The sequence below is a fragment of the Nelusetta ayraudi genome, unplaced genomic scaffold (assembly GCF_046127955.1).
Source record: "Nelusetta ayraudi isolate G7.1 ecotype Tasmania unplaced genomic scaffold, CSIRO-AGI_Nayr_v1 ptg000019l, whole genome shotgun sequence".
Taxonomy (NCBI): Eukaryota; Metazoa; Chordata; class Actinopteri; order Tetraodontiformes; family Monacanthidae; genus Nelusetta; species Nelusetta ayraudi.
Genome location: NW_027466069.1, coordinates 8,688,476 through 8,714,992, shown reverse-complemented (window position 1 = coordinate 8,714,992; position 26,517 = coordinate 8,688,476). Strand labels below are relative to the sequence as shown.

The 26,517-nt window shown below is 46.6% G+C and overlaps 1 protein-coding gene across 1 annotated transcript; it reads right to left on the bottom strand.

Annotated features, from left to right (window-relative positions):
* Positions 1 to 385: 385 nt before the first annotated feature.
* Positions 386 to 22,156, bottom strand: LOC142888552 (fibulin-2-like). The gene is made up of 16 exons (XM_076026969.1): positions 22,027 to 22,156; positions 18,643 to 20,027; positions 12,356 to 12,470; positions 11,861 to 11,990; positions 10,528 to 10,732; positions 9,517 to 9,735; positions 8,630 to 8,746; positions 7,997 to 8,098; positions 5,441 to 5,578; positions 4,469 to 4,609; positions 4,248 to 4,376; positions 3,719 to 3,844; positions 3,294 to 3,410; positions 3,049 to 3,177; positions 2,329 to 2,452; positions 386 to 1,396 (listed from the first exon to the last, which is right to left on the bottom strand). The coding sequence occupies exons 2-16, from the start codon at positions 19,946 to 19,948 to the stop codon at positions 1,039 to 1,041; spliced, it is 3,456 nt and encodes a 1,151-aa protein (XP_075883084.1). The 5' UTR covers positions 19,949 to 20,027; positions 22,027 to 22,156; the 3' UTR covers positions 386 to 1,038.
* Between the last annotated feature and the right edge of the window lie 4,361 nt (positions 22,157 to 26,517).

The window sequence follows — 26,517 nt, the reverse complement described above, 5'->3', positions numbered from 1 at the left end:
TAGAAATCAAAGACTACATGATCATTGCTTTTATTAGTTGTTATTACGTGTGTGTGCGTGTGTGTGTGTGTGTGTGCTCTCAAGTGAAGCTCAAAGGCAGGGTGTGAGGGTGTGCGCCTAAAACAGGCCTGAATATTTAAAAGCGCTCCTGCCGTGACAAGAACCGATCGCACACTTTAAGAAATTAATTTGACGCGCGCGCTCACTGTTTGCAGCGTGTTGAGAACCGATGCATGATCAAACAAGCGCGCCGAGCGAGGACTACTTGGCTCACCGAGGAATGATAATGACACAAGACCACAGTTCCTCGCACGGTTACTGGAAACGGGGAGGGGGGGAAAAGATAAGAGTGATAGAAAAAAAAAAAATAGCTGATACTCAACTGTGATTTTTGTTTGTTTCACATATTTTACTAAAATACTTTGCAACTCGTGAGCATAAAAATATGATACATCCATCCGTAATGCGTTCGATATGGCAACAAAAAAAAAATAATACACAGAATAAAGAAACTTAATTATGTGATATAAAATACTTCAAGGACAAAAACCGAAACAGCAGCAAAGGGTCAAAGGTGAAAGGCAGTGGGTTAGGCACTGTCACGGTAACTCTGCGTTAGTTCTCAGACATCATCTGGCCTACACGTCGTCATCTAATAGATTTCAGTTGAGCAGAAGCAATAAATATCCTAGCGCAAATGAAAAGGTTTTGGAAAAGTGAAATATCGGGGGGGGGGGGTTTCATTCCAGAAAATTAAAAATGAATATTGCGTTTGTGATTTAAGCAGACAGTCTGACATGCCGGCATTTTGTGACTGTAAATTGCATTGGGAACAGAAAGCGACACGTTGAACGCCTCCACCTCTGCAGCCACATTTACACTTCCACGTGTCCCGGCGACGGTTAAGCCCTCAAACACTTAATGACAAACAGTGGTATACTTAATGGCATCGTTAAATAGTCATATGAAAAGTCCTCAGTGAGGCCCGATCAAAGGTCCACAGCGGCCCGCGGCACAATCCAAACCCCCTTTAGAGCTTTAGAAGGAGCCGCCGGTGATGAAGACGTAGATCCGGGCCTGGAAGGTGGTGAACGTTCCCTGCCTCCACAGCTTCATCTCGGCGGTGATGAAGAAATCCCTCTGACCGTCGACCTGCCGGTTCAGGTACACGGCGCCCGTGTACGTGTTGAGCTTCCGGGTGCTGAAGTAGTTCTCCTCGTTGCCCTGCGTGATGGTCACGATGACGTTGTCCCCCGAGTAGGCGGGGGAGGGTCCGATCCGGAAGATCTGGGCGGGGATGACGATGTTGGACTGGAAGCTGAGGTAGTAGTAGGTGATCCTCAACGGAGAGTTCTGGCAGTCCAGGTAGTTGGGGCAGCTCATCCGCTCGCAGCGTCTGCACGGCGGTGGGGGAGGAGGGGTACAAGTGAAGGCAACTTTATTCACTTTATTCACCTCCAATTTTGCTTGAGGTTGTTTAATTTGTAGGACGAGCCCCTTGAGTTGTCGCAACATGTTTGCGAGGAGGTCCGACACAGGTAACATCAAGACACAGTAAAATGACAGGAGACAAAACAATACAATAACGTAAGAAGACAATACAGACAGACAAGAGTCATTCAGACAAGTTGCAACCAGAGCTTGTGCAGATGTTCAGTGAGATACGGTGACAGAGTCACTGAAAGCATGAGCCAGATGTTTCATGACCAGGGTTTGATGAAAGCAGTTTAGTGATGGAGACGCTCTAAATAGCCACAGGTAGGTGGTTCCAGTCATTTGGTCTTTTGAACATATTGAACATAAATGCTTTTGTTAATTTACTGGCGCGCAGGATTAAAAATAGGGATACGTAGAGTGTCTGGTTTGATAGACTGAGGAGAGTTGTACAAAAATTCTGTTTAAAATAAAGGTACTTCAGACACAATATCAATCCTCTCGGGGGTGGGGGGGCGGGGACCACACATTTTGAGTGTGTGTAACACACACAAAAACAAGGGTTAACCACCAGAACGGGGTGTACGCATGCAATAAATTCCAAATCATAATTAATAAGAATTTCAATCACTTTAACCACCCATCCATTTTTCTATGACTGCAGCTGCACTCAGCTGCTGCAGGCTGCTGGAATCCATCCCAGCCGTCTCGGGGCGAAGGCGGCCTGGACGAGTCGCCAGTTTATGGCAGAGAGGCAAACAAACACTTTGCTCTCACACCTACAGGCACATTTGCAAGTTGGCAATCAATGCGCCTCCACCTTTTTAATCGCTTTTGTGAGTCCCGGCGTGTGCAGCGACGGGAGCGGAGACGCATAGCGTGCCTCATACGTACGTGTCGGACACTTTGCGGTAGTTGGGCGGACAGTCGAGCGAGAGGCAGCGGTGGCCCCCCTGGATGTTGTAGCAGGTCTCGGCCAGGGAGCAGTTGTGGGATCCTGTGGTGCACTCGTCGATGTCTGAAACACAACGTTAACGCCGCCGGGGGGTTCATTTGCAGCTTCTACAGGGGCGACGGCGAGACACTTGAGTTAAAATTGCTCGAGTGAAATTTCAAGAAAAGAAACGCCAGATTTTTTGGCTCCAACGAAATCGAACAGCCTGTGCGACTACCGAAACCACTTTTTAAAAAAAAAATAATTGTAAAAGCTGTTAAGTAAAAGAGTTTATCTGAGCATGACTCTTACTTTGGACTCTGTGGACAATTCAATAACCCGATGAGGTACGACATCTATTTGTAGCAGCGTTTCTCAACTGCTGGGTTGGGACCCACTTTTGGGTCGTGGAGCTGCTTTGGTTGGGCAGTTTTCCTTTCAAAACATATACTTCTACAGAGAAAATGTTGGGCATTTCTTTTGCAGGACACAATTCAATTTAATAATCTTAACCATTTATTAACTAGACATGACGGAAAGCGGGCTCGCATTTCTATTTTTGTGGAATAAATTTGTGTTCGCAACTTCATTTCAAGTAAAAAAAAAAATGTGGAGAACCACTGATTTACAGCAAGTGGGTTTACATGAGGCTTTTCATTTCATTTCTTTTTTATTTTCACCTCTGCAGGAGCGTCCATTGGGCAACATGGTGTATCCATGCTCAGGGCAAGCGCACTGGTAGCTGCCGGGAACGTTCACGCACTTGTAGGTGCACAGATGGCCGATGTTCCGGGAGCACTCGTCAATGTCTGGGGCGGCGAGAGGGAAAAATAAATCAAGTCCAAATCTGTTCATTAAATCGTCCTGAAGGCAATTTGGAACTAATTGTTGTTATGTAAAAAAAAAAATTAAAAAAACTCCCAACCGTCGCAGGTGTGCCCGTCCTGCCTGAGGTGGTAGCCCGGCCTGCAGTAGCACTGATAGGAACCGTAGATGTTTGCACACTCTTGGTGGCACGGGCTGGACAGGCACTCGTTGACATCTGCGCGGCGAGAGGTTCGCAGCTCATTATTGTCACAACACGATCAAAGAATTCCCCCCCGTGTTTTTTTATTATAACAGATAAACAAGTTGATGTTATGAAGCCAATTATTCTTTTTTTATTGGCATGCGCTCGGAGGCATGGCACGGCACCCGCTCGCGACGCTCTCGTCAGGCCCGCTGCCACCCCAGCCGGAGCACCGCTGGAGCGTCGGGCTGTGCGAGAAGCACAAGAGTGCACGCAGGGCATTTCTACATATTCTTGAGAAAAAAAAACAAGCCGGAGAAAACAAACAAACACTCACACACCTTCGCAGTTCTTGCCATCGCTGGATAAGCGGAAACCTGAGGTGCACGAGCACTCGTAGGAGCCCGGGGTGTTCTCGCAGGTCTGGGCACACAGGCGGCCCGGGTAGCGCCAGCACTCGTTTACATCTGCGGGGGCAAAGAAAAAAAAAGAAAAAAGCGAGCGTCATTGCATTTTTTATTTATTTGTTTATTTTTTTTTTATGTCTTTGCACCGGTGCGTGCGAGTGCGCGAGTGCGATCACGCTCGGCTCCTCTGCTGAGAACGTGATGCGGGAGGAGCACCTGCAAGTGCACTGTGATGAGAGGCGCCCGGGACGCAGCGAGGGCCCCTGTGTGACGATGGGCTGGGGCACTTGTGATTGCCCTGTGGACGCTTTAACATTGTTGTGTGGTTTGTTCTTGTATTGATGCCTACACAAATCAGGTTCCTAGCGGATAAACCAAGTTATTTGAATTCGAACTGAATTGAGATGGGTTCCAGTTCAGACTTGGCGGATACGGATTAGCACGTATGTGCCGTCATACATACCTATACACATCCTCCTGAATGAGTCATACTGGTAGCCTGTCTGACATTCGCAGCGATAGGAGCCAGGCAGGTTGTGGCACAGTTGGCCATCGCCACATCGACGCAGGCCGCCCTGACACTCGTCCACGTCTGCGAGACACACGGACGGAAAACAAGAGTCAAAAACGACGGGGACGGCGGCGTTGTCGAGAACCGCAGGCGGCGGTGGCGGCGATCCCCACCGATGCAACTGGACCCGTCTGGACTGGCGTGATAGCCGCGGCTGCAGATGATCTTCCTCTGGCACCTGTAGGATCCCACCGTGTTGACGCAGTTGAACGTGGCGCTGCAGGGCTGCCTCTGGGAGCCACATTCATCAATGTCTGTCCCAGCGCACAAGGAGGAGAGAGGCCGACGGGGGGGGGGTGCGGGGGGGTTGAATAAAAAACATAGAAGCAAAGAAGAGGATGATGAGGGGGAGAATATCCAAAGGTACATATCGAGGGCATACGAGACCAGGGGGCAGCTTCCTATCTGAAATCAAAGGGTAGCACACATCACACAGTTGCGTTCCCCCTGGATGACTTTGTTGCATGGTGCGCGGCTGACATTTTCTCAATTTTCCCATTTCTCAGAGCATTTCTTTACGCTCCTTTAGCCCAGGCTCAGGCTGCCTAGACATGCCCCAGTTCCTGCCCCTGGGGGCTAATTCCACAGCATCGGTCTGTACTGGAGGAGGACAGAGGATTGCCTTTTATCCACCCCTGTGCAGCCCCTTATAGCAACCTCTCTGATCTCCTATCTGTGTGGCATTTAACCCCTCTCTGTCTCTGCAGCCGCGCTCAACCACCTGTGTGAGGTCCAGCTGAGCCTCTTCAACAAAAAAAAAAAAGAAAAGAAAAGAAAAGAAAAGAAAAGCTATGCGGATGTCCGCAGGTGGAAGATTCTGCGTTGGACCAGTTTTGTCCAGGTTTGTATGATAGAGCTGATAAGAATTTTCGAAAAAAGTGTCGTCCACAATAATGAGCATGACTCACAACGTTGTGAATTATGCACCACAAAGAGATTTTCCAGGCTGCATTAGCACATTTAAAAATAGCAGATGGATGTGCAGTGCAATTCTACCCTTGGTGGGGGTCGGTGGAGGAGGGGGGGGACATAAAAGAAGAGGTAACTAAATCATGCCAAAAGGAAAATTAAACTGCTTTTCTCACCGAGACAGTTGCCATGTGCATCCCTCTCAAAGCCCGCAGCACACTGGGGTTTAGGGTTGCATCTGAACGAGCCCTGTGTATTCACACACTCAAAGCCGGGTCCACAGTCATGGCTCTGCTCCGCACACTCGTTGACATCTGGAAAAAAAAAATACACGCAATGTCACATTACGCCACTGGATGGCAGTGTGGTTAAAGGTGAGACTGCAAAACGTATCCTACAGCTCGCTGTATTCGAAAGAAGAAAAAAGAAAGAAAGAAAGAAAACAGAGTTCGCAGAGAACACGAAGGTAGGAAATGCCTCTTTCCCCGTCATTAATAACAGGCTGGCCATATTGTGCCAGCTTCATAATATATTTGCTGATTTAATCCGGCAGAAGGCGCACATAATAGAATTTTTGAGCGTAGATTGTTGTCGTTCATTCCCCTGCACCTGTCCTGCAGGGGATTTATCTCCTGTCAGTCATCTCCACATCTGGCCCGCTGGGTTTTTTTCTTCCTTTTTTCTTTTTTGCAGCATAAACCGAAGCTTGAGGGGAATCACAACCTCAGGGGAGCACTCAGTGTGAAGCGCGTGCTTGTTTTGCAAAACGCAGAAAGCGCCTTCTGTTGTGGAATTGCGCCGCAGATGCTGCTGCTGCTGCTGCTGCTGCTGCTGCTGCATGGAGGTCTGGGCCAGCTCTGGCAGGCTGCCCTGTCTATCCCCGCTTAGGGTGAGGTCTCAACACAGCAGATAGCGAGAGAGCATCTTTGTCCCTGACAGAAGTTTGGCTGAGGAGGGTTGAGAGATTCTGACGCAGGGAGAAAAGCCAGCCGGAAGTGTGTGTGTGTGTGTGTGTGTGTGTGTGTGTGTGTGTGTGTGTGTGTGTGTGTGTGTGTGTGTGTGTTGGGTTGAATTGGCGTGACCTCCCAGAAGCCGCCTGCCTCAAGGTGCTGACAAGGGTTAATGAGGCTCTGTGATGAACATGAAATTTTCACGGGCTTTTTTTTTTATTACATTTTTAATTGCGCGTACACACTTAATGTGTCAGCAAGTCTTGTGATGCTCCAGTGTCTTTTTTTTTGAGAGAGAGAGAGAGAGACTGGAGTCTCTTCAAAAAGTTTTTGACCCAAAATTTTAAGACAGTTCATGTGTAAAGGTCAGGAGAAGTTTTGATTGAGGTCAAATCAGCCAAATAGAGACTCGTCTAGGTTAAATCGAACAAAAGACAGACTCACGGGGCAGCACAACAAGCCTTCTGTGCATCATTTCGGTCAACATAAGCACATGTCACATATTAAATTGGTCTGCAAGCTCAGATTGTCTGTCATATCACACACAAGCATGGCAATCCCTTACTTTTTCTCCCGCCCTGCCATGAAGCCGAGCTCTAATCACCCCTCTGACTTCTGCTCCTGGCTGTGCAGTGCAACACGGGCAAACTGGATTCTGCTGTGTAACTTCATTACAGGCTTCTATTGCCAGTTAGCCGGCCCCCGCCTTTTACCGGAAGCACACGAACCCACCTGCAGAGGAGCGAGGCGGTTACTCCAACGGCCACGAGTGATCACGGAGGTCCTTCGCTTTACTTTCCCTGCTTTACGAGTGAAACCTCCGCAGTGGCCTAATTTATGGCGCATGGAAATAATGAGGCGCGCTGGGACGCTCGCCTTTGCGTCCCAAAGTTGGCCACCCGCAAAGACGGAGGGGGCCGCAGCCGTTGGTGCTGCGGGCAAGCGGCAAGTGAGCACCGCCGCGTAAGCATCCCTCTGGTGCAGTATCGTCGGCAAATTACCTCTCGACTGCGTGGTCACGTGTGAAACGACATGATTGCCGGCTTCTTAACGGCCGCCGCTCTCGAAAGGCTGCGAGAAGTGATTGTGCGCCTGAACAATGTGTTTTCCTCACATTGTAAACACCTGGTCGCACAATCCCTGCTGGGATTCCGAGGGCATTGACCGTAGCCGGAAGCCCAACGCTCCGCTGCTGATAAAGGTGCCGATGTACCTATTCAGAAGGCGGATCGGAGGATATACCTCACTAGGTGAGACCACGGAGTATAAAATCCAATGCAATTCGAGATTTGAGTCGCGGCTACAAACCTTACAAAACCCACAGCAACCAAGCAGGAGACAGATATTATTGGATATGGCTCAGCTCAGGGAGATACCATATCCCACTATATCCTCCGGGTGACGGATTAGATGCGGGGCAGTTGGCTGATCAGCCTCCCGATAAAAGGAGCAGTCCGCCACCACGCAGAGAAGAACAAAAAGGCTTGTGTATGGACCCGTGTGCTGTGATAGAGTGGATAACGCATGGATAGCCAGGATGATCCCTCCGCTAGAGCTCAAGAACAACATGAAAGGGCCGACTCATACCCATATATCTTTGACGCAGAGGCATACGGCTGTATCTCCTCCACGGATCGGGATTCAAGAACGCGTCAAATCAGCCACAAGCAGCTCGATGGGGCTCGCAAAGGTCGTCTGGCTGACAAGCTGAACCAGCGCAATGTCACAAATGTTTTCTACTGTGCACCGGCGACGCGATAGGGAGTTTTTTTGGTTCCATACCTTCGCAGGAGTGTCCGTCAGCCAAGAGAGAGAATCCGGGGAAGCAGGAACATTGGGGCCTTCCGCCTACCGAGGTGCACTGTTGCTGACATGGATGGTTTCCTGCAAGTGCAAGAGGAAAGCGGTGAGGTCGAACGAAAGATATGGCACTTATCAAGTGTGAAACAGATGCAATCTCCCCGGGCCGGGGGGGTAGGGAATGGCTGAGGGGGTTGGAAAACATGAAGACTATTTACTGTATTGCTGAGCTTGTCAGCGTTTCATGTTGATCCCTGACCTCTTGATAATATGTTTTGGGTTGTTTTTTTTCTCTTGGCCAACAGCGTCCCCCCCACCTCACCTCCCACTCCCAACAGTGTCATGGAAACCAAACAGAGGAACAAAATGTAACAATGCCCTTACAGTGTAGCCCTTTTGAAAGCTCGCCGGCAAAAAACAAACCTAACCTTTGATACCATCTCACCACTTGGGCCTGACATTTACAGCACAATTGCATTTCAGCAGAGTTTGCAACGGGTGGATGGACACACTGAAAGCCGACTCCAGCCTGCGATTAAGACACCAGGGCTAATAAACACCCTCACTGCAGGCTGGCGAAGCCCCTCCCCCCTCTTTGATATGTTCATTTCCAACCTTCGCAGAGGTCGAGCGAGGCGGCGGGCTCGGTGGGGGGCGGGGGAGGCGGAGGCGAGGTGGGCTCCGCCGCTGTTCTGTCATTCTCCTTCAACCTGTTGTCCTCGTGCGCTGCCTCTGCAGAAAGATGAATAATCTCATCAAAGGAGAGCGGCAATCAAGAATTCCATCGCACCGCCGAGCCACAGCCCTCAGTCGAGAGGCGTGAAGCCAATCTCTGCGTCCCCACCAGGGGCGAGGTCGGCGGATCGAGATGAAAGTTGGCATAGCGGTGAGAAGGTGCGACAGGAAAACACACCGCCTGCAGACAAACAACGCATTTCTTTTTTATTGCCCGGGCCTCATCGCTCACTGTAATTTGGTGCGGGCCCTGGTATTAATGTCTTGTCGAGACAGGCCGCCGACGATAAAAAAGCTGCCACTGATTTAAGTCTGGCACTCTGCAGGGACGTCACGCAGTGTTACACGAAGATGCTTGAAAGCCGGAGATTCAAAGAGACCTCCCGTTTGGGCCCTGAACGACTTTTATGTACAGTGTGGGGAAGAAAAAAAAAAGATGGAAAACTTTTTTTGAAAGCGGCGAAAGATGTGATTAGCTGAGTGCCGCCATCCAGGAAGGGGAAGTCAGCGTGCGATAAAAATAACTATTATTTGGCTGCTGTATCAGCGCTCACAGACGGGAAGGAAGTCACAGTAACCAGGAAAATGATGCACCGTGAACGCGCAGACAAATTGCAACAAATGGGGGCCGGGGGGGTCCTTCTCGACTGGAATGTGGCCTGTAAGTCAGATTTCAAAGAGCAAATGGCACAGAGAGTCCCTTTCCAGCTGCCGTAAGGTGTCTGCTCGCCACGAGAGTAAACAAGGCTGGTGGTCCTCCTCGTTACCTTGTGCGCAAGTGAAGGTGTCCTCCTGCAGCACGTAGCCGGGGAAGCACTCGCAGCGGAAGGAGCCCTGCGTGTTGACACATATGTGCTGGCAGATGTTGCCCTTGTATATCCGGCACTCGTCCATGTCCTCCAGCTTTTCAGGACCCTCCACTGTATTCTCACCGTCCTGTTCCTCACCAATGGAGAAGGCCTCTTTGGGGTACGGGCTGTCAGATACTGCGGCAAATCGAGAGAGTTTAAGCCCAATTCCTGTCATTTCACTTTTTACAACTGTTTTGATACTTTTGTATTAATTCACTAATTCAAAATTTTCAGTTATTTATTCAAACATATTATAATGAATTTATTCCTTTCTGGTAAAATGACAGCAAGTAAGAAAAGACTGACACATCCATTTATAACAGGAACCGGAAAATGAATCAGCGTCTCACTCAGTTAGGCCACGAAGACTTGACTATTGCAATCTGACAAATCTCTCTTGCCAAGTTCCAACAGAAAGCATTTTTCATCAGCTTCCATTTTAGTTTGGACAAAACTCAAAACCCCAGAAGAATAACACTGGCCACTGCGAAACAAAGATTGGCCAGGAGGTAAGAGTTGTGGTGAATTTATTAGAACTAGTTGCCATTTTCACATTCAAAGAAAAAAAAAAAAAAGAGCAAAGAACAGAAAGAAGAACAGAGAACAGCACTTAAGATTTTATTGTTATTCCCAATAACTAATCCTAATCCTAACATTTTATTTATTGTTATTCGCAAACGACTTTGGCAAGAGATTTCGATGTATTGCAACCCAGCTAAACTGAAAGTAAAAAAAAAAAGAATGGTATTCTCGACTGTGACAGAAAACCATCCATTATTTAAGGGCACACACTTCACAAGCCCTTTGTGTGGGCTCATTTCAAGGTGGATGCATGAGATAAATTCATGGGATTCAGAAAACGTTCAACCTGGCGGCCTATGTTATAAATTTATTACTTAAAATTCTGCTGCACACGTTCAAGCCTACCTCTCTGAGGCGGCGGGGTGGAGGCGAGAACTGGCTTCTCTCTGACAGGTGAGCTCCACTCGTCTTTACTCCCGTCTCCGTGGCCCTCCCCTACGCAGCAGCTCATGAAAGCGTGTTTGCACTGGAAGCCCAAGTAATGGTGGGCCTCGCACCGGTGCCCCTCACGGCGGAGCTGCAGCCCCAGGGAGCAGCAGTCACAGCAGTCCTGGAGATCGACACAGGAAGTGTTTACTTGGCCAGCATGGCTCATTAGGCAGTTGTTGTTCTCATTATCATTCAGGATCCATCCGGCGAGAAAAGGCGACGGTCAGTGAGAACAGAATGTGAGCGGTGGTCTGATCACGCTGGTCGATACGTTGACGCGGTATCGACGGTAGTCAATAGCTAATAGCAAAAAAATAGCATTAAAACCCAAAGAGAAAACTTTTATTTATTCCCTCACTCTTGTGCTGAACTTAAAATAACTTGGTTCCAATCCAAAAGATATCGAAATGTCGCGGCATTTAGGTGGTATGACTTCACTGTTGTCACTGAGGTGCTGTTGGCATGCTGGCACAAAGTTCACCTCATCCTCAGCTTGGCTGGGTTACAATTGAGTTACAATTCCGTGAATTGGAAGCGACTCGCCCCCATCGCCTGCAGCCTCTCACTCCCTGCGGCTCCCAGCGAGATCACCGCTTAAAATGCACGGGAGGAGCGCAGACATAAAACTGAGGTAATGACCGCTGCTCTCTTGTGCGCCGTCGCTCTACATAGAATAATATTGGTTAATGTGCAGAGGTCCAGCGGGAAAAAAAAAGGTGTCGAAAGATGATAAATACATTTTTAGCCCGGTGAGGAGTTCGCAATGACCTCACGCCGCTCGGCGGCTTCTGGGAAGAGGAGTAGGCGACTTCCAACATGAGTTTGGACAGCAAACGCTGGACTGTTGGACTCTGGACAGTCACAGAAGTCAGAGAAGGCATGACCACCTATTAACAGCCGCAATGGTATGCCACTGCTACGTTTCAAACGATTACAGTGGTGCGGAATGAACTGTACACATCTGACTTTGCTTCAAAGACGGCCCAAAGCTTGAGAGACTGTCTGTGATCAGGTTAAATTGAATTAGGTATCTTAGCAACATTGGACTTGCAGAGAATTTCGCTGGATGCAGTTTTCACAATCTGATAGTGTTTAAAGTCTGGTCTGAAGAATGTATTTATCAGCTAACAGGATCCTCTTGTGTTATTTTTTTCTAAAATCACAGTTGTCATTAAGGCCAAATGTGATGATGAAGTGCCATGAACTGCGTTTGCCCTTTTCGGCAAAGAGTCTGGTCACAAGTACTTACTTTAAAGGAATCGATCCCACATTTATCGCTGGCATTCTCCTGACACACATCTCCCGCCTTGGCTGCATTTATTCCAGCCAGACACCGGCTCGCTGCCTGGGAGCCAAGGCAGCACTGTCGCTGGGCGGTCCTGGCACAGAATAGCACAAAGAGCTGAGGGAGGAAGATTGCTTGGACTGCAACCGTGGCGCTGCAGCAACAACAAGTGGGCTGGCTTGTCCTCCGACTGAGTCGCAAAGACGGACGAAACTGATGCTCCGTGCCCAAAAAAAATAAAGTTATTTGCTGTTAGAAAGCAGAAGCACCTGAAGACTGTTTTCTGTTTCAAAACCAAGGTGCAGTGCCAGACATGATTTATTTATTTATTTTTTTTATGTTTAATCTTTGAAGCCCCAATTAAGACATTGAGAATACATGAGATGTGTCAGTTTATCAGTGCGCTTTCCAGTGTACAGGAAAAGATGACATGAACGGGTGTTCAAATAATGGCCTTACCAGCAGATGGAGTGCCTGTCTCTGGTGGGCGGCTCCATGTCGTTGCAGCCACCGTAAGCCGCGGCCCATTTCTCCCCCGTCTCACAGCAGGACAGCACCAGCTCCTTGGCCGACACTGAATCGAGATGAAACCGCTGAGTGCAGCCAGTGCTTTGCAGGAATCACACATAATGGTTCAGCTGGCAGAGGTCAGCCTAACATTTGCCATCGCAGGATTACGTGAGTGACGCAGGAGGTTTGATTTGGAACCCGATTTCTTTGTTGAACTTTTGTCCGCCCCCCCCCCCCCCCCCCTCCGCCTCTGAAGGCTGAAAATAGCAGCAAGTACAAAATGTTTCTCATCCTCAACTCCCTTCACTCTCCTCAGGTCAAATAAATCGCTCTGGCAAGGAAACCTTTCCCTAATACTTAGACTAATCAGGGCTAAAACAGAAATGATGAGGAGAGAATCAGCGCCGCCTTTCAAAGTGGGTCAGGAAAAAGATCAGCAGGCTGGGAACAGGGGAGTTTTGTTGTGCCTTCAATAACACACCGCTGCATTCCAGCTTTGATTTGCGGTTGCTGATTACCGTAGAAGGAACAACTCATGACACTCATGCATTCCCTGACTGTCGCACAGCGGTTAGGAGAGATTTTTTTCTCAGAGTAGGTGTTAACGGACAAAATTCTTCATTTTGTGTGCAAAATGTTTGCTGCACAACATTGCCTTTTTCGCTTTGTACGCGTCCGCTTATTAAATCTCAACATGCGCAATGCCAGAATACATTGTTACAAACTCAAGAACTCGGCAACAACAAAATTGGACATAATAGTGGCAGGCTGTGCCGTATTTTTCTGTGCATTTCAGCTGAAACAAGTGAGCGCTGCGGAGGTGCAAAAGGGGACAGGCAATGTTGATTTCATTTTAATGACTTCTTTTCAAGGAACGCAGTGTCATAGCTGTGTGAATGTATTTTAGGCGGTTGCCCATTTCCTAACTAAACAACACTGAGTCAGTGAGGCTGTTCTGTGAACTGAGCTGCTGATAACGAAGATACCTTTTAAGTCTCACATTATGCAACAGTTCTTCGTGAGAATTCTTTTCGAACATAAATATGAAGCTTTTCCCAGTCTGTAAACACACCAGAAATCAGAAAACTCCATCCTTTGCTCATTTTTGCTCCAACTTTTCAGAGGGTGTAAACTAAAACACATAATTGTGGAATTGGCCCTTTGTGATGTCACAGGGGGCTCTTATAGTTCACTGAAACGTCTCCCGGGTTATTGACCACCATCTCACAGCTCCCTATATTTTATCCCTAGAAGGTCCAACAAAAGCATCAGTTTCAGCAAAAAAAAAAAAAAAAAGGACCATGTTTTTATGGAAGGCTATGAACAGAGGGCTCAGCAGTTTTCAAGTTCTTGTTTATTTTTAAAAAATTAATTATACAAACTTGCTCCACTGGAGTCAAGGGAAAAAAATAACAAAAAATAGGCAAAATATGAGACCTTGAAAAACTCCCCAGGACTCATCTCTGTTCTAGTGGATTTGTCGCGATTACTTAGAAGACTGGCAGCTGCATTGTGCATAATTTAAAGGTGAACGTCGACCCAATCCAAACCATCAAAGGCACAATGGTTTTAATACATAATCACAGCATCCGCGGCAGCCCGGCAGTTGCACACATGCCTTTGAACCTGAGCGAATGTATATTAAAACATAATTATTTGTCTTCCTTCTTGTGCCCCCTATTCATTTTCTCCAGGTGGGACCAGTCTCAGACCTTACACACACTTGCTATGCGCAGAGTTGAAACACGCAGCGTTTGCCGCCGTGTTTACAAAGGTTTTTTTTGCGGGTGCGCTGGCTTTTGCAGCGAGGCTGCGTTTCACCACCGTGACAAGTCGGGATGAATGCAGTGATAACAATCTCAGCCAGGCAATGTCTAACCAGGTCTCTTCCTGTCTCTCTCTCTGGCAGACCTTCTAATTAAGTCGGCGTGGCAACTTCTTCCTTTCAGCTGTGCAATAATTAGCAGAGCTGATTTATTATGCTTACACAAATATACACTTGAAAGGTGGCTAAGGAGGCGCATCTCTCTTTTCCAGGCCTGTCATTACGTCTGGCCGTCCGTCTAGTATCAACACCAGATGCTTTTCGCTCTTGTCCAAATCCAAAAGGGGTGATGTCACACCCTCTGAAAAATATGGAGCAAAAGAAATAAAAATAATAACAATGACGGTCAAAACGGGCAGCTCTCGACATGTCTGAAGGCTTGCATAAAGCTGTGCTCCGCCACTAATCAAAGGCTGTGTGTCATTATTGAGCCTTTTGTGGACCTGGCAGTGATTTACAATACAGGTGGGCCGGCGAGAAAAGAACCAGCAACGTAAACAGCACAGGCTGAGTGCCCATGACATACAACTTCACGTGGTTGGACATGTCAGATGATTGAGGCCGGAGGCTCAAAGGAATGTCCATGTTTTCGTGTGTTCGGGTCTGTGCGGGAGGGGGCATTGGGGAGGGGTGACATCATGTCTGTCTCCTCACCTACACCACGAGGCCTCGCAGAGATAGTGTATTTTGAAACACACAGCATAATCATTGGCCAGGAACAGCTGGCTGTGACATAACAGGGAGGACCGTGTCGCCAGTTCACCCCAAAGCGGCCAATTCGGGATTGAATTATTGGCAATTTATGCCTTAATCTCCCTGAGATTCCTCTCCAGCGGTAATGCGATCCAACCTTTTGTAGTCTTAATCAAGGCTAAAGCAGCTCATCCAAGTCAAGAGGGCAAAAGATCCTGACTGGAACAATAACAAGCACGATGTCTGGACTTGTAATTTAGGGTGTACTGGGTTATTGAGATTTATGGCTTTCCCAAAAGGACACATGTCCTTTACACATTTGTACCTGTATGTATACACACACACACACACACACACACACACACACACTCTCTCTCTCTCTCTCTGCCTCTCACACACACACACACACACACACACACACACACACACATTCTTTCGTGCATGCTAACTTAATTGTTTTCCACTGTGTGACTTTGATCAAATACTCTTGTAGTCTTAATGTGGACCTCATTGATTGATTACTCCTTAGACATTCCAATGTGGGGGTTCGCGAACCACATTACCGGGAAATTTGATCAGTTCTGGACAGAGAAGTAAATCCTCATTTTTGGAACTAATAGGACAATTATAACGCTGGAGGGATAATATTATGTAATTAATACATTACATAAAGTCTCATCAGACACAACAATTTTCTTTGCTGGATATGATGACGTGTGGTGGGCGTTACAAAACAAATGTCAAGCTTCTCCTTTTTGAACATTTGCTGAGGTTATGGAGGAGATGGCGGGTGCTGTAAATCAGACACTGGATATGCACAGGTGGGTGTCTGTTGCCCTTTTCATATGAGGGAAATGCACAAACAGTACATTAACCCTCTCTCTTAGTTAAATATCCTTTTGAAAAGTATTTCTTGGAATAAAGATTTCTATGCAGGTGTGACATGTGACTCATACAGTTTTTTTTTTTTTCCAAACGGACACGTTGTGGATGGGAGATTCTCCAGAATTCCACAGAGCTGACCTAGTCGTAACCCCAGATAGTGCAGAGTGAGCGATCCTTCTCAAATTGATCTTCACAGTGGTGGAACAGTGGGAATGAAAATGAAATGAGCTCTGAAATTTGCAATATTTTCCACCGAGGAAACTAAACTGCTCAGCTCCTGTTACATGCAGCGTGTTGTGCGAGTCTCGCTGTTGTTCCTCATCCCCTCAAGAGAATTTCCATGTTATGTCTTCCCGTCCGCTAGCATGCGCGGCGGATGGATGGTTTGCTCGGGGAAAGTCAGGGAGAAAGTTACTAACGGCAAAGTGGAGTTTGAGGTGGAATTGAAATGAGGCGGCTGGAGAGAACACAGGGGATCCCGCGGCCTCGTGGGAGATGTGCAATCATGGCGACTCGTGAGGGAGTTGTGGGCACAGCGTCTGGCAATCAGGCCACAACAGTGGTCTCATTCATCATATGGGCATTATGCTGCTCGCAGGTACGACCACTGAAATCCTACACTCGCTCCCGCCCAGCAACAGAAAGTATAAACAGTCCCCTCCCCCACAGGCGCTCGCAGTGTCTGCTTGAGAAGAGACAGGCCAAATGAACAAGAATTATTGACTTGAAGGTGAAAAAAACCCCCACAACATTTATCTTCGGCCGAGTGCAGCTGCAAAGGTAGTCGATGCTGGTGCCGTCAAAGCTGGGGTTTTTTTTTTGTTCACACTCTCCCCCTCGTCCTTTTTATTATCAGCAATAAGAGGGATTAGTCACGCCCCTTATCAGCAGGGTTTTCCTGCTCTATTCCATCTCGGCCCTCCTAAAATCAATGCCTAATCAAATAACCTTCAACAGTGAAGTCCAACAGAGGCATCACCCACCGACGAATGAAGTGGCCGGCCAGTCAGCTGGAGCTCCTCGTGCCAGAAGAGGGAAGGAAAAAAGAATGAGAAAATTTCTGTTTTCCAATTCAGACACTCTGCCGTGAGGCCATAACTCACGCTGGAAGCATGGTTTCTATCCTAATGCACTTAGAAACGGTGTGGAAAACAGTGTGGATGACATCTGTCAAAGTGAAAATCTTTATGTCTCTATTTTGGCGTAGCCACAAAAGGTCACACGATTCCCACTTATCGACTTAACAAATCTGGGTATTGAAGAAGCAAAGAAAAACAGCGGCCAACAGTAGAATTCCACAGTATATAACAGGTTGCTGGCTTCTTGTCATTTACAGCCAGAGCAAATGAGCGGCAAAGTCAGTGGATGCAACATATGTTATACATACCTGGAGGCCAGGTGCTGAAAGACAGGACAGTCCTGACAGGCCTCAACAAACATCACAGTGCTGTAAAGCGGGTTAACCACAGTCCTCCAGCCTGTGTCCTGCTCAAGATCTTAAACCTACTTCATGAGTAATCCACTCACTGGGCTGATTCTGTGAGCGAAATGACGAGGCTAATACATTTAGGTCATTCATTATTTAGTTGGCTGTGTTCATTAAGAGGAGACAAACTACACTGTACCATAAAGTCATGAACTAAAAAGGAAATTATGATCTAATTTCCTTGGCAGGAAGTTGATTCAAGAGTCAGTGCCACTTAGAAAAGTGCGTTGGCTCCGATTATTCATGAATCCCTCAATCATTTTAATTACTGTGCCATTTCGTACATGGATTTTGAGTGTGCGGTGTTTTCCACTGTGTTTGAACCCCTTTTGTTGGCCTCCTTATGATCACTGCATTTTCTATTTTCTTTGGAGTGAAAAACACACGCTGACAATCAAAGCTCACGCTAATGAATAAATTAAATAAATAAATAAAAAGAATTTTCACGTACTTGAAAGCAGGCAAGTTGAAATGACACAAAATGCAAGTGGCACCGGGAGAAAAGGAAGCTCTTATAGAACACCCAAAATAAGCAGACAGTGGTGCCTTGCAAAACCTTTTGACAGTGGCTAGATATTAGCCTCCTATGGGGGAGTGCCTGCAGTTAGCGGTTAGCGTAGTCATTGATAGTTCAAGTATTACAAAAATGTAATTCCCCAAGCATAGTGTGATTGAATCAAACAACAGCATATCAGATTTACATGATATTCATAAAAGAAGCATCCACTACTTTTAAATGACCTCATGTCACCAGTACTTGTTGGGTTTCATTTTATTGCGTAAGCAGTACACGGTCCAAATTCACAAGGATTTTTTTTTTAATCATTTACTAATTGTAAATTGCATGTGTCCAAAGTTCCAGTGCGCTGAGCTTTTTCGGTCACAAGAAGAACTGAAATCGGCTCACAGGATTTATCGGATTCATTAGACACCAAATAGCGTAAACATTCACCGGGCTTAGCATTAGTGGCTTTTCACAAATGCTCCTCTCGAGAAAAATAAAGCATTCTCTCAACTGCAATGCACAAAAAAGAAAAACATTAAGTATGGCTTGGTGCTCTGAGTAAAGGTAGATAAATGCTACCCGGGGAACACGGCATTTCCATAGACGATTGTTTTTCCTGGACTGCTGCCAGCCTGAATAGAGTGATTATGAATTCCTCCTCTGCAGACAGGATGTGAGAGGAGGAAAAGGAATATGTCTTCTATAAAAGCAACAAGCTAACATTGTCATTACCGGGCTATAAGTCTTTGCGGTGCCACGTCGGGTGACGCAGATGGTGGATTCATCAAAAGCGAGGCAATTTCTTCCTCTCTCTAATTGTTAAGAAGAACATGCACGCCTACCTTCTGCTTCTCCCTCTGCTCCCTGGCTCTGGTAGTTGTAGAGTGTTTGAGGTTGCCTCTTGGGCTGATCTCCATCCTCCCTCATCCTGACTGGAGCTCTGCTGGTGGGACCGAACTGCACCTTGGGATATTGACTCGACTCCATAGATGCCTTCTCTTGTTCCTTATGACTGACAGAGCGTGAGCTTGCTTGGCTCCTCCTGCGACTGCCTTGACTTGGTTTTTGATGGGTGGCACTCTCTGTGGATGTTTTCAAGGAGTCCTGCGATACTCGCCCACTGTCACTGTCGTGTCTAATGGGGCGCTCACTGGTCTCCTGTCGCGGCCTGTGGTTCTCTGTGGTCGCGCTCTGTGTGGTTGCCAGCGGGGTCGCCGCCTCAGCCGGGGCGTCTGCGGCGGTCGGACTCGTGTTTCGCGCGACCTCAGCCTCCCCTCGGCCGCCCTGTGGATCGGGGAGTTCCTGCGCGTGTCTAAGCTCATGTCTCCGCTCGTCACTTGAGCCCAGGGAAATGGAGCTCGACTCCGGGTGAGCTGGTGGTAACGTAGTAGATTCCAGCGGTTGGGCCACATCTTGGAGAGCGGAGGATGTTGGCCAAGCTGATGTATGGTCATATTTCTCTGTGCCAGAACTGGGTGGGTCCTGCTTATACAGTGGAAGAGTGTTTCCCCGTGCCAGCTTGGGAAGCGACTCCCTGGGAGTTGTTTGACGGTTTTCAGAGCGAGCCTCTGATGCTCTCGAGGGTTGGTTTTTCTCAGTTGTTGTGACCCTTGTGGGTTTACTGCGGCTACGGAGGTCACAGCCGGGGATGGGGGAACACGTTAACCTTCCACCCTCGTTCGGACAGTGGCAAACCTGGCACCGCTCCGTTTGAAAGGAGTGTCCCGCCTCGTATTTCTTGCTGCCGTGAGTGCAGCCAACGCGGCCACATTTGGGACATCCGTCTGCCAGCTGCAAGACATCAATGCAGTTGGGGGGAAGATTGGGACAGGGAATAAATTGGCAGCTGATCTTTCCCCCTCCCTGTGGACAGGAGCATTCAGTGCTCCCAAAATCCACAAAGTAAGATTCCCCCTGTGGAACTTTCCCCTTCTGGAAACCTGCTTGGACGCAGTCATAGTACTGGTATCCCTCACAGGTACAGCCTCTTTGGACGCAGGTGGGACAGCAGGCGCCGCTCTCCAAGACTGTCTCGATGCAGTTCTGCAAATCGGGACAATCCACACCGGTGCAGTCTTTCTGGCTCAGACACACATCGGCGCTCAGAAGCGTCCACAGCCAAAACAAAGTTGCCCCCTTAAGGTCCATTTTAAATAAGAATGAGACACTCTGTGGTGAATGGGTCTCTTTAGGCTGGGTTGTCTTCCAGATGAGATGCTCCTTTCGCCTGTAAAAGTAGAAAGACAATCAAACGGTCACCAAACAATCACTGCCCTGCTACTTTTTGTCTGTCTGCTTCAATCTGAGCACCTGCCAGAAGCACATTTTTTCCATGCCTACTCTTTGGCACCACAGGGGACAGGAGCCACAGTTTGACTGAGGAGAAAAAAGGGGTCTGGTAAAATGTGTCACTTTAGGGAAAAAAAGTGACACACACACGCACTATTTTTGCTTATATTGCCTGTGGGGCCCAGACAAATGGTACTTTAGAAAGTCCAGGAACTTCTATAAAAATCAAACACGACAAATAAAGTAGCAGAAAATGATAGAGCATCAGGAAGTGGGTGTTATTTCTGGAGCAACGAAAGAAGGTCAGCTTCAGGATGTGACAGGGATGATCTTGAGGGGGACTGACGTGCCTTCAGATCACAAAGCATATTAAAACAGGTGTTTTCTATTTTGGCACTTCCTGTTCTTCCTGGTAGCTCCCATATGTGCCACTCATGCTCAACGGGAGCAAAAAAATTATACTGAAAAGCTCCAAAAATGTGGGAACGTCTTTTTTTTTTTTTTTCTTTTAAATGTCTGTGTATATTCCCTGTGTCCTTGTGTGGTGGCCCACAATGATCCCCAACAAAGTGTCCTTGGAAACACACTTTCACTGAAAAGAGGAGCAGCCACAGAACACTACAGATAGTGTGCGCAAGCATATGTCCATTATGTGCTAGGAAGTGGAGAACAGCAACTTACATACAAGACATGAAAAACTGAGCTTGATCTTCACAGAAAATATCCCATAATTGGTCCTTTTAGGCGCATTAGCCCAACTGTCTGTGCAATGTGGGGTTGTGGGGGGGGGGGGGGGTCTAACCTTTCTCACCCTTCTGCGCCTTTTTAGTCTTTCATTCAGAGCTAATGCATATTACACCAAATGCCCTTCAAAGTCAAAGGCGCCCTCAGAAATAATCACAACATCTGTAGCGCTGCCCTCCTGACTGAGCCTCTGAACACAATAAAGCACTGCAGCTCCCTTTTGAGAATCAATGATCTCTTTGTGCGCTGCCGGTTATTCAATCATTTTACCAGACCTGCTACACTCTGCCCCCCCAAACCTCACGAATTCCAAGCCGGTGTGTTTGTGTACAACATTCCCGTCAGTGAAAGGTAAATTGTAACACAGGATAAAGGCCACCTGTTGATAAGAGAAAAACAGAATCTGGACCTCATCTGGTTGCAGCTTTTTTACCGACCTCAACAGAGTTGTTGTCTGTGAATGAAAAACACTCGGGTGTTTGTGCAGCCGCCGGGCCAACGTCCGATCTCAAACAGGGAATATTTGGTTTGCATCATTTCTCTAAACAACAAAAAAGAAGAAGAAAAAGAAAAAAGAAAAAAAAAACCTCTAACCTTTATCCTGCTGCGAGCGCTCTGCCTCGCGCGCAAACACACGTGCAGAGCCACATCCTCGGGACTAATTCCACAACCTGGCAACCAACACGCCGAAATACCATTGCCGAATTTGACACGGCTCGCTGTTAATTAATCGACTTGGAGGTTGCGTGTTTGCTTGTTTGAAAGCGGCCGAAAGCTGTCAAACCAACGGCTGCAAAGGCACGTGCGCTCACCCCGTGTCATTTTTTTCCCCTCTTTTACTATTTACAGACGCAAAAAAAAAAAAAAAAAAAAAAAAAATCAACCGTTTTCCAGAATTATCCTGACTTTTGCTTTATTCGCAAATTATTTTTTATTTATTCTGTTAATGCCCCGCGGAAGAAGAAGTCGCCAGAAAACGGAATTCTTTCATTGAAGTCGTTTGAAGTAACAACTTAAACGGCAGCACTCCTGTAAATCAAGTTTCTGAAAAAGGAAGATAGAATGCGAAATCCCCGGTTGAATGAACTCACTTTTTTTGCTTTCATTTGTAACCTTAAAAAAAAATGTCATGCTAATGTAAAATAAAATAATAATAATAAATAATAACAACAATAAACAGATATATTTCCTACCTGGCGTCTCGCCCCTTTCACTGCTGCTTTCCCCTCAAGGAAACTTGTGCGTAAAGTTTTGCCCCGGACTCGGAGTGGGCAGGCTGGAGTCGCACAGCCGTCCTCGTTTTTTTATGAGGGAGGGCGGGACAAACTTCCGTAGAATTATTTTCAACACTGTCACAGCGCTCCAGTACCCTTTTTTTTTTTTTTTTTTTTTTGCTTCACAGACATCCGAAATACCACAAATGACGAAAACTAACTTATCGTTGTAGATAAGTAGGAAGTTCGTTACAGAGGAGAAATGCCGATCATGTTTTCCGAGGAAGGGGGGGGGGGTTACTGTTGGCATACTCAGCAGGATACAAGATGCTCTCCTGACGCTCTCCCTGATTTTGATTTACAACTCGTTGCTCCTATTTGCTGCTGCATCATGTAAGTAACGTAGTCTGCATCATGTATAAGTAGCCACCTCTCCAGTCTACGTCATCACGTCACTAAAAATAGACAAAAGCTGCCACCCTGAAGTGAATAGACCTGTCAGACAGGCACCAAGAGGTGCAGGGGCCAGTGGGCACTTTGATTCAGGGGGTCTCGCCTGACTAATCAATGACAGAGATGAGTCAGGGCTCCCATTATCCACTTTCTCTCTTCACAGATGCAGCTGCAACAGTCACACGCGAGACCCCCCCCCCCTCTGCCCTCCCCCCAGATTGTCTTGAGTGTCTTCCCCGATCGGATGTCACATTAATCTTTCTTCCAGCTCACGATTCATCCTACAAAATCCATTTAGCACATTTTGTGACTTGGATCAGAAGTAGCAAATATCTGCAGACCCATGCGGCGCACGAAACAGCTTTCCGTGCCCTTGATGACAAACCAATTATCCTCAAAGCCTGACGTGCGAGCTTTTGCTCGGGTCACTTGCATAACTTTAAAGTGATGACGTATTGATTTTCCCGTTATCTCAGTCAGGCATGTGTTTAGTAATCAAGCTTTATTATTACTCTCTGGGAGACTATATGACACAGGTCCACCGAACGCAAGTTCAGCTCAAAATTGACCCTCTCCTCTGATAATAACCTGGAAAAATAAGCAAAGTGGCTTCGGATATTCTACAGGGAGGCTTTGGTCACTTTTCTGTGCAGCCCTGCCCTCAGCTGCTGGAGCCTGAAGCACAACCCCAAAATGCCACATAACACCATCAAAGGAAATAGATTTTTTTTCAAGACTTCCTCCCTTCCCCAGATGTTGTTGAAGCGACCAAAAAAAAAACACAATTACATAATACACATTGCCGATGGCCACCTGCCCTACATGCCGGTTACAGCACAAAGGCATTTTTATCCCTTCGCAAGTTTGATCTAAATTATCGTCCGGTGCCGTTCCAACAACTGATGCTTTTTGTTCCGCGCCGTCCAATTTCAGCAGAGCCTACATAAAAAGAAATCTTCACTGTAATGGAAATTGATGGTTGAACACAAATGAACCCTGTTGTGCTTCGTGCCTCATAGGTTTGGAACATTTGAGGCCCTTTGTCTCCAGAGAGATGTCCTCATGTCGCAGGCAGGGACCAAATGGTCTGTTCCCCCCACAGTAGTAGAGCTGCCCTCGCTCTTTTGGGGCTGCAGGCCCTCAGCTCAGTAATGGCTCTCAGCCTGCGAGATAATGTCATCTGACACGCACTGATTTGGGGGAGGTAATTGCACCCCACACTGTTGTAATTTCTCATTCATGCATGTTTGAACGGTGACTTATGCCACTACTAATTGCCCAAGCCCAATGACTGCAACCCCGCTCCATAATAATGAGCCTAATGGGCACTTTCTCTGTTTCACACTAGCGATATTGAATTAAAGTTTAAAAGGCTGTGTTTATTATTCGTGCGCGAAGCCCGAATGAAGTAATACTTGCCTCAGATCGTCTGACAATTGCCGTGCCGCGATTTCTTCTTCGGGGGTTTTCATTAAAACCGATGCCAGCGATGGTGACATCATTGTCTACTAGGGCCTCCATAATGCAGCAGACGTTAATGTTATCAGTCTACCGTGATACATCATCCTGATTTTCTGCTTTTGTTTTAACAGGTGGACAGAGCCTCACAGCGTTATGAGACATGAAAATGTAAGGAAGAGTGAGTGAGTGACTGTGAGGTGGTCTGAATTGATACATTGCATCTCTAAGTCCACAATCAGTTCCATTTATGAGTCATTTCACTTGGACTTAAGTTTCCGCTACCATTATCTAATTACAATATTATGTCATAATTGCGCAAAAAAAAAAAAACCTCAGCAAGCAGTTCCATCTGAGCATTTTCTGAGTGTTTGACAGTGTTTTGGCTGTAGCATGTGGCCTTTGACCAATAAACGTTCTACAAGTGCCACAAAAAAAGTAACTCCACTTGAATTATGCAGCGCAATGTGTTTTTGATCAACAAACTGTTGCAGGTCTGTAAGATAAAGTGAAGAGAGGAAGTCTTAAAAGTAAACCAGCAAAGAGTGGGACCTGCGTGGCTCTGTCGGGAGCTACACCACAGGAAATTAAGGCCCAAATGTAATGTGGTGAAAGTGACTGCCCACCTGTGTCTTGTAAAGACTTTCCAGGGTGTTGTTAAAAGGCATGTCTGCTCCAGGGTTGCTGCCCCACAGCAAGGCAGCTTTTCGGTGTGGCCGTGAAATTGCTTCTTGTCCAATTCTGACTGACTTCTGCTTTAGTCGTTAACATGGTTAAATGCACTGTTGGATTGAGACTGCTACTACTTGCTCCACTTTGTTAATTTATTTGACGTGAAACTGAATTAAAGTACCAAAGTTGTGACTAACAGACGGGTTAGAGTTTCATTAAACGTGGGGCACATCAAAGCATTTTACTAAGACTACAGCAGATTGATCCCAGTAATTGTGATGGCATGAAGTTGCTTATGTAAACCCACTATGTACAGCTCTATCCAGATATTATGATTCACATGCGCGTACATACAGACAGACACACACGTATATGTGTAGATGTGTAAAAAAAAACAACAAAAAAACGTATTGCAATCAATTTGACATGGTATGACTTTACCAGATTGCTGCCGCAGAGTCAAGACACTCTCAAAATCTCAGCCTAATCACAAATTTGAGCTGCTCCCACCTTCTGACCTTTTGTTAAATTACTTGGAACACACAAGAAAGATCCCTCAGGCACAGGCGGATTTCACTGAATAGCAACACATTTTATTATGCCTACCTACAGCAGTTTTAACAGCGTCTCACACCAAGAGGACCCTTTGCCGTGCACTCCCCAAACTATTTGAAGCAGTCATCCCCTCTGAGGATTATTACATTTCTGGTGAAAGCTGAGCTTCTGCATGAGAGCATTGCCACTGAGTAAGCATTTAAGTGTGCCGAATGGCCTTCTGCACCCTCTTGTTTGGACCAAGCCAAGCACAGTGGCCAAGGAAATGTTCCTGTCTCCACACCAGGAAGGATGTGACTGCTGATGCGAGCCAGACGGGGAGACACCAGATAGAATTGCTAAGTAGCAGCAGCAGCCATTTGTGCCAATGAAAAATATCTCATGCAGCATGTATGTCTCTCCATCTAACAGCAGAGGTAATTTCTTCCCTGCATATATAATGTGCAGCACTGCTAAATACACAATGAAGTATACTGGAATCAGGGTGCTTCATCATTTAGAAAACCATTGTCTTTTTCAAGCCAAATAAAATTAAAATAGCCATACTGGCTTTTGGATTATGTTCTTTTTTTGTGGTATGAATTAAACAGTATGTAGTGATTGCTGTAGTTTCAACAGTATGGTTGCCATTAATCCCACTTTAGCAGAGATCCAGTCAGATTAGTCTTTACTGCACCCACAAAGGAGCGCAAAGGGGGAAAAGCTTCATAGCATAGCATTCATAGCAGCTCTAAAGCAGGGAAATAAATATTTCAGTTAATAAGAAGCTGCATTTTCTGAACAAAACGTTTTATATGTCTTCATTTGAGATGTGAATCGCAAATTGCAAACTGTGCAGTCAATAGTAGTCAATTGTCAGACTATGACCAAGTCTGGTACAAAGATAAATAGGCTGCAAAGACATGAGGTAGAAGTAAAGATCTACGAATGGACAGTGAGACAGACATGGTCTTGGTACTATTTTGCTTCTATCAGTAGACTAAAAGGATTGTTCCTGACCTTTTGAAGTCCCAGACAGAAGACGTTTGAGTGGAGATAATTTACAAGTGGCTGTCAGTGACACCTAGAGGTGAAAAGCTGTGCACTGCGTGTGTGTTACTGTATTTTAATTTCAATACACATTAATTTATCTATCTTAGTCACAAGCATTTTGTTTTTGTTTTTTTAATCATACTCTTTCTGTAACAAAGTTCCTGAAACACAAATTACCATTTTGCAGTATTAGCATTTGCCATTCAGCAACGAAAAAGAATTTATGTCAGGTCACCCTGGATTGCAGACTTTCATGGTAAGTTTACTCAAAGAGAAAACATTGCCCTCATTTGAAGTGCT